General features: G+C 40.7%; 1 protein-coding gene across 1 annotated transcript in view; it reads left to right on the top strand.

The window, feature by feature from the left end:
* Positions 1-8,650, top strand: part of side-II (sidestep II) — a 290,969-nt gene extending 282,319 nt beyond the window's left edge. The window contains exons 20-21 of the mRNA XM_067769114.1: positions 2,375-2,523; positions 7,688-8,650. Coding sequence (XP_067625215.1) covers positions 2,375-2,523; positions 7,688-8,650 — 1,112 coding nt within the window. The remainder of the gene's footprint in view (positions 1-2,374; positions 2,524-7,687) is intronic.
* Positions 8,651-9,091: the final 441 nt, after the last annotated feature.

Here is a 9,091-nt window from a genome sequence, read left to right on the forward strand (position 1 = left end):
CTTCCTTACTAGTACTGGGCTGGTCCGTCGCATTCGCCGGACCTCTACCTTTCCCTGCCACAGCCCCATATGGGCCTGCATTGGGTGTCGGTTTCGACACCCCTCCACTACCCGAACTACCCATACCTAGGTGGTTTGAAGCCAAACCCCTGCGCCGATCCGTCTGATCAGCCCTTTTGACCCGCCGGGAGATGTCCCGGCTGGCAGCGACCTGCTTCGGAGCGCTCTCCGCACCTGTCGCGTCCCTCGAACCATGACGACCTTCGCCGTCACTCCAACCCTCCTTTTTGTTAGTTTTCGTGTCCATTCTAAGAAGTCCCCCCTCAAGGCCGCTATCCGGAGCCGATTGTGTAGTGCCCTTCAACGGTCCCGTGGTTATCTATGCTGCGCAGGGAGGCCACGCGAGGGTTGACTCATTACCTTATGGGTAATGCGTTCAGAGCCAAACCGGACGCAAAGCGGGAACATCTTCAACCGCACTTACACCACCAACTTAACGGCGACGGAGCCGGAACGTACCTTGAGGCCCGCCACGGTTTTAACGGGACGTGGCCAGGTGCAGCATTAGCCTACCAGCCATTTCGATAGGGTTTCACCCCGACCTACTAAGGTGGCAGAATACTGCACCTACCAGCCCAAAGTCACCAATTCCTAAACATAGTCAAAATAAAGTCCCTAACAATCCAGTTCGTCACCGTTGAGTACCGATCTTGGCCCTTAACAGGGTCCTCCCTCCCCTGAGCTCGGCACAATGACTCAGGGGTGCGGGTTTTATCGAGTTGTCCTCTCTAGATCCGCCATTATCAGTAGAAGCAGGGGCATCCCGTGCAGGACGTGACAACCAATCACGTGTGACAATTCGTCACTATGGCCGGTCTAAGACTGATACCAGTCCCTGATCCAGAGCCTGGAACCACGTATGATATCCAAGCCAAGTATCTTAACCCCAAATGAATGTGTCCATAGTTTTACCAGAATTTGTTTGACCACCGAACGGACGAACCGCAATCAAGTACCAGGACTTATGTTATAGAATAGCACCGTCCCCTTGCCAAATACTAGATGTTTTCTTGGATCTAGCTCAATTTCCGCCTCGCGATGTGGCAACTATGCCGGCGTTAATGGGTTGAGCCTTGAACTGGCGAGCGCAGGACACGAACACAGAACGTGCTCAACCGTTTCTTCTTGCAGCTCGCACTTCCGTCACCTGCTGTTATTGACGAGGTCCTATGCAATATAACTCTTGGTTGGATTTTATTAAAATTCTATGTCATGCGAAATGTTCTAAAATAATTAAAAATTTTCGTATCAAAAAAGAACTTTTACAATAATAGAATCACTCGTGCATTATATGTATATAAATACTAGGACGGGTCGATTTAAAAATCGCTCATTGCTCTGTGAAAATCGTATTCTATGGATCAAAATAAGAAACTTTGCCTAAGGAACCAGACCTCTAAAACGAATTCTGATGTCCCCCCTTTTGGGTAGAACTTTTGGGTTGGGGCAATTTCAATTCCACCTGCTGTGTCTTGTGGTGGCTTAAAAAAAAACAACACAAGCAATTTTACGATCTGCAATTATGTATGTCACAGTGATACCTTCATTTTTTAAAACGGTTGAATAAAAAACCCTCACAACTATGTTTACGACATTCAAATGCATCACAGTGATGCCTTGGTTTTAAAAGGGGGTTGTAAAAACGCTAATTTCTAATAATTTTTTTTAATTTCTTTTCTTTGACTAAGTTAAATTCATTTTTTCATTTACATATGTTCTGACTAAATAAATTTCTAAAGAGAAAAATAAACTCCAAAAAGAAAAAAACATAGGCACTTCAAAGTGGGATTTTTCAAAATTTGCCCGTACGACCCAAAAGGGGGACATCAGAATTCGTTTTACAGGTATGGTTCCTTCGGCAAAGTTTCTTATTTTGATCCCTAGAATCTGATTTTCACAGAGCAATGGGCGATTTTTTTGCCTCCCCACAAATCGACCCGGCCTTATTTATTTATTTATTAAATACTCTAGTATGTACAATTGCATATAACATGAAACTCTCCTTGAAATTTCATTTAAAACTAATAATTTATTTTTCTATTTTTTTCTTCTCTTTATTTCAACCCTTTGATGCTTAATAAATTGCAATGACAAAAACTACAAATAAATTGCAATATTCAACACACAACCAAATGTTTGGAATGGCAAACAATCCACAAAACCAACGGGCGAACAACTCTCAAACTAACAAACGGTTACGAACGCCACTTTATTCTCAATGACCACCCGCCTAACCAACTGGCCACTTCGTTCGTTCAAAATAACGACCAACAACAAATAAATGAATAAATGTCAATAAATTGCCATCAAATAGTCACAGCTGGCAATAGCAATAGCATTGGTGGTGGTGGCAGTAACGGTGGTTGTGTTAATGGTGGAGGTGGGAGCGGAAGTGGCAACGCTGGCGGTTCAGAGCTTCACTTCACACCAATAGCAGCCACAAAGTGGTCACCAAATTCCAAAGTGAGTAAGAAATTAAAAAAATATATATGTATGCTATATTTGTATTAATACATATCTACACACATATATACACAGACAAAGTTTTTTGCTAGGTAGATAGAACATACCCCGTAGGAATATCGCTTGCCAAGAATTTACTTATGTACATACATATGTAAAAATTAGCTAAGCACTAAAAAATATTGGTAGTTAGTTTGGTTGAATTTTTAAGTGCACACTTACTCCATTGGCGCTCTACCGTTCAAACCGTTATGACCGTACAAAAAGGTGCGCCAGTCGTTTCTTCGTTGTGTTAACTGGCGCCAATTGCTCTTACCAAGGGAACTTAAATCGATTTCCACGTGGTGCTTCCAGCGCAGTTTTTAGCTCTACTCATCCTCTGTTTCCGGAGGTGGCTTACGATGAAAATGCTTTCTAGCCGGAGCGTCATCTTTCATTCGCTTAAGATGGCCTAGCCAGCGTACCTGCTGTGTTTCAGTGCGCTAGACTATGCTGATGTCTGCGCTCGAAGGGCGCATCATTAAATCTTTTTCGTCACTCGCCGTCGCCAATGCGTAGAGGTTCGTAAATCCTTTGAAAAACTTTTATCTTGCACACTTCCTGAACCGCCTCATCTGATGATGTCATGGTCCATGCTTCTGCACTAAAGCGTACCTTGCTTTTCGATTGCTTACCTTGTTTAAAGTTGCATTTATTGGCAAAAGTGATTCTTCGCTGGATTTCAAAGCTAATGTTGTTGTTTGTGTTAATGCTGATTCGCAAATAAACGAAATTCTTTACTTACTTACTTACTTATTTAATTGGCGCTTAACCGTTTAAGCGGTTATGGCCGTCCAATAAGGAGCGCCAGTCGCTTCTTCTCTCTGCAAACCGGCGCCAATTGGTCACACCAAGGGAGTTCAAATCGTTTTCTACCTGGTCCTTCCAGCGGAGCGTCATCTTTTGTTCGCATAACATGGCCTAGCCAGCGCAGCCGCTGCGTTTTAGTTCGCTAGACTTTGTTAATGTCTACGTAGAGCTCGTACAGCTCATCGTTAAATGTTCTTCGGTACTCGCCATCGCCAACGCGTAGAGGTCCATAAATCTTTCGAAGAACTTTTCTCTTGAACACTCCCAGAGCCGCTTCATCTGATGTTGTCATGGCCCATGCTTGTGCACCATATAGCAGCACGGGTACGAAAAGATCAAACTCATCTTTTCCGCTTCTTTTTCCAGTTTGGAGTAATCAGAACTTACCGACGATATCAAGGTCGTGAGCCTACGCCAAAAATGTTACACTTTAAAGAACATTTTTCCAAAGGGATTAGGTTCTGGAACTTGTTTTATTTTCGCTCGCATAAAATTAAAGGAATCGCACTACAGAAGGTCGCCCTGTCTGAAACCTCGTTAAGTTTCAAATGACTCGGATAGGTTCTTTCCAACTCTGACTGAGCTTATGGTGTTGCTCAAGATCCTTTTGCATAGCCGTATACATTTTGGGGAAAAACCAATTTCATTTCTAGCAGCATATAGGAAGCTTATTTTCATGCTGTCGAAGGCGTCTTTAAAATCGACGAAGAGGTGATATATTTCAATACTTTTTCGCATATTTTTTTCAAGATTTTGAAAACCTGGTCGAAAGCAGATTTACTACTTCTGAACCCGCACTGATAAGGTCAAATCAGCGCATTAACGGTGTGCTTTAATTGTTCGCATAAAGGTCTCAAAGGAACTTATACGCGATGCATGATAACCTTTCTTGTGAATTGGCCAAAAGGACACTAAGACTCCAATCATTCGGCATACGCTCATGCACTCGTTTGACCATATTTTACATAGTCGTTAATGCATTTGCATTAAAATCTCTTCGATTCCGTGTTTGAAAAACTTTCTAGGCAATCTATCAGCGTCCGCAGCCTTGTTGTTTATTAATCTGCTTACAGCTATTATCTCTTCATAGTAGAGTGGAGAAACATTTTTAAATGGTTTTATTTACCTTGACTTGACAGGCTGGTTGGTTGGCTGGTTGGCTGGCTGGCAAGAATTTTGTAATTGAAATTTAAGTAACTTCCCGATAAGCTACAAGCTTGAAACTTGGAATATAGTTCAGAACCCGATGACAATGCAATAATAAGAAAAAAAACTGCGATAGGTGGCGCATGGATCGAAATATTTGAAAAAATCGTATTTGTGGTCCAAGTTGGTTCATATTTGGAACACATAATACATACATGAATAGAAAGCGACCTATGATGACCGATTTGGCTCATATTTGGAACAAATATTACATATAGTCCGGTAGAAGTGACCTAAAAATATTTTGGTGTTCGTGGAGGGACAAGCATACGTGGCGCAGATTCGAGTAAAGTCTTTGGAAGGATTATGTATTGAGGACTTAGCTTGTACCAAATTGGGACTTAGATTGTAACAATTGGAGTCAGTGTAATAATGAGTCATTAAATGAACTAAATAGAATGAGAAATAATAGGCAATTAAATAAAGACTAAAAACTTGAAAATAAAATAATTAAAAAAAAAAAATTTTAGTTAAACGGTTTTATTGAAAACAATACTTATGTACATGAAGTAATAATAATACTAAAAGCTAGAAACTAATTAGGTAGGTCCTATCTACTAGTCAGCACACTCCGCATCAATCTAGGGCGTTGATCAGACAATTAAATAAAAGCGTTGGACGCACAAAACTTTGTATATGAATATGTTTTTAGATATAAATTCATTATTACTGCTTGAGTACACACATGTATGAGCTTTAATATTTTGTTCAAGCCACAGAATTATTAGGGGAAATTAGGTTGGAAATACGACCACAAATCAACGTGTATTGTCTGATAATTCAAAACCCCAGAAAAGCCAAACATTACTTATTTCGTTATATATAAAATGTGTCACAAAGTGTAGTACGAAAGGTTAATATGAAGGTATGTATACCTGCTATGTGGGCCAGTGAGTCAGTTTATCGGTAATAAGGTCAAAGGTCGTTAAATCCAATGTTTGGCAAATATCGTCCTATCTAAGGTTGAAGACCATGATTTTTTTAACTAATCTTGTCCACTACAATTCATTTGGCCGTATGATCACTTTAAATAACATACAACACCGTTGCTTTATAGCCATTTTATATTCAGCGTGTACTTGTTCTCAAGTGTATTAACATTGATTGGATAAAAGTAGTACGGAATGGCATAAAGTAATCGAGATATATATATTATTCCTTATATAAAAATAATCTGCATTGAAAACAATTTTTGACTGAGCCATGTCCGTCGGTCCGATAACAGAATAACTTCAGTAAAAATTGAGATATCTTTGCTGCCTTATGTGGTTCCAAAAGTTAAATGGTCAAACGATCACTCGATATCAAATATTTTGTGGTGCTAACCTTTCTCCGCAAGCCGAGATGCAGTAAGTACCTTCTTGTCCTGTGTCGGTTTATTCAAGCACTGACTTTGCCGAAGTTGCAGCATATCCTCCGACTTCATCACACATGATATACGTACTTTAACTTTTGGTACCATAGGGATTGGTGCAATATATTCCAACACAAACCAGGCGTTTGTGCTTTGTCTTTAAAGGTTTGGAATAACTTCCTCCAGCCACCTCAAGCTCGCGATATTGTAGCACACTATTATCCTCGTGCACCTCGATTTTGGGGACCATCAGTCTTACAAGTTTAGACCCACTTATGTTCTCTTTACGTAGCGGCATTGGGACTTGGTCGTTTTTGCATCTTTAAAACAGTCTTGTCGCGCTCCGTGGAATGTTGTCTCGTCATTCTGCCTTTCAAGAATATTTCCCCCTCACACCTGTTGCAGTGTCGAGGACTTCTCACAGCAAACCTTTTGATTTGACTTCTACCGCCTCACGGGCTCACTCCAAGCGCTTGCCTTCCAGTTATGTTGGGTGGACTACTGTTTCCAACCGTTCGACAGTGCTTACTGCTGCATGGTACTGCCTGGGAGCTCTCTTACTTCCTCTGATCCGTTTTCTTCTGCACTCTACTTCTCCGTTTACATTTGTATGCCTTTAGGTCACGGAGATCGTTGACTCTAAACTACTTTCGCTCCCACTCCGTTCTCCCTCTCTCATCCTCCTTATTAAAATAACATCTTTAGTAGCTCATCTCGATCGCACGACCACCTGCGCAAAAAGGGGATTTCAGTGGTCGCCTCCTCCGTGATACATGACACTTATTTATTAGGAAGTCTCACAAATGTCCATTCTTAAACTTGTACAGACGGGAGAGGTCATGGTTTTTAAAAGGTTTTTTGAGTTTGATTGAACAATAACACTATAGCCATTTGCCATGTTGTCCTTCTTTCGAACCAATCAGTTCAAGGCATTGTCTTTCCTTTAACACTATTTAAGCCATTTCGGAAGAATACTCTAAATATTTGTATATTGAAATGAGCTCTTTTAAGTATAACTACGTAAAAAACATGACATGAATGTCAAGAAAAAGTAAAATTAGATCAAAGCAAGAGGTTGGAAAGTGCCATTATTTGCGTCGAGTAGAATGATTGTCGGCTAATATTAAACACTTTGTACTTTTTCACAGACAAACAATTAGCTATGATCTATTGTCGATTTGATTGAATTTAAGTGGCCCCATTCAACTTTGCTTACTAAACACATTTTCCATTTCTTCTCTTTTCTTCTCCCTTTTTTCATTTTATTGCATTTGGGTGTTGCTGTTGCCGCTTTCGATGGATGCTGCTTGTTGGATGATTAAATGACAATCTATTTGCTGCTTGAAATCTACTCACGTTGAACGTATTGCATTGTTCAAAAACAAATTTACGTATACATAACGACTAACTGATGCCCATTTCCGCTATCGTGTAAATCAAACGCATACATAAACACACACATATACACCTTAATATACGAATTTTCATGTATATATTTACACTTACGCTGAAATAATTTCCTGTCTACTTCCACTATTTCATTGAAACATTTGACGTACAAACTCACGCACGCACGCACACACACACACATACAAATGCAAATCTATCAATTTATCTCTACGAATATACGGCACTATCCATTTGCCTACGGCTGCTAACTACTTTGCCTCATGCGTCCTGCATTTGTTATCTACGCCGTTTTTGTTCTTTGTTACGTATGCTGCTTCGTTCTTGTTGTCTTGCCTATCATAGCAGCATCTTCCAACAACAGCCGCGTGTGACAATATTACGCAACTCGTCGCTACTAATCAAATCAGCTCACGTACTCATCTACTATCGGGCACGACAACAACAGACTTCAACGGTTGCACCGGCAGCAGCAGCAGTACGAACATATTGAATGCAGTGGACACCAGCTTACTGAATCATCATCGCAACAACAATGCGGGTAATACAAAAGCAACAGCAGTAGATAATGTGACAATAACATCGTCAACGAATGACCTAAGCGAATCAGTTATAGGTTCGCCTACATCTTTACTCAATGCAACGGTAGTCCATTTGCAGCAACAACTACATGGTACTGGTAGCGCTAGCGATAGGGGAGGTGGTAGTACGTTACCTCCCGGTTTGGGTAGTGGTAGTGGGTATATACTCAACAGTCTCATCAACAACAGTAATGAGAGTTGCAATACAAATGGCAGCAGCAGCATAAGCGGCAGCAGCAGTTGTGGATTACATCAGCAAAATGTTGGTGGTATTATCGGCCGTGCTGCATTGCTGCAACAGCAACAACCACAACAACAGCAACATCAACATCATGCGCTACCACCACCCCTGTCACATCCACTAGCATACAATACACTTGCCAGCACAACGGTGCTGGGTGGTGGCGTAAATGTAGGTGGACGTCATCATCATCATCATCATCATCACCACAACACTGCTACAATGCCATCGATGTTACTCACCTCACAGACCTCAGCATCGCTAAGTGGGATAGGTCTGCTACTGAATGCTAGTAATAATAATAGTAGTAGCAGTGGTGGTGCAAGCGGCCTGGGACTGAGTATGACCACTGGGGGTGCGACAACAGCATCTGCAGCCTCAACAGCATCAACGTCCTGCAATTCGTCTACGGACTTGGATGACAACATAAATATCAATGCCATAAAGGATTGCTTAATGACACAGCGTGTGCCCGAGAGTTGCGTTTGAGCTGGTAATTTATGCACTCTGAGTACTATAAAGACAAGGGCGGCAAGCAAGTCAAAGTATGAAGCAAATATATTCGTAGTACGGGTACTTATAGCGAAATGGAAGTTAAGTAAAGTGCTGTGTTGTAAAATGGTATATTTGTATGTATGTATTATAAAAAAGAAGAGTAGCAGCAAGAAATATGTAGTAGGTATGTGGGAGAGTGCAATAAAACCTTTTGTGATGTGCAGTAGAGTAGATTGTAAAGAGGTAGTGAATGAAGATTATAAAAAAACTGAGATATGTATGTATGTACATACACCCAGTGACAAAACTATAGCTTCAGGCTTTAAACAAAATTTAGGTTTAATTAACTCATGTTTTGTTACATCGTATAGTTATTAGTAGAGCTATAAAAATTTACAATAATTTTGTTTAACAATCTACTGCTTATTTGATTTG

Source organism: Eurosta solidaginis, chromosome 2 (genome assembly GCF_040869045.1).
Source record: "Eurosta solidaginis isolate ZX-2024a chromosome 2, ASM4086904v1, whole genome shotgun sequence".
Classification (NCBI taxonomy): domain Eukaryota; kingdom Metazoa; phylum Arthropoda; class Insecta; order Diptera; family Tephritidae; genus Eurosta; species Eurosta solidaginis.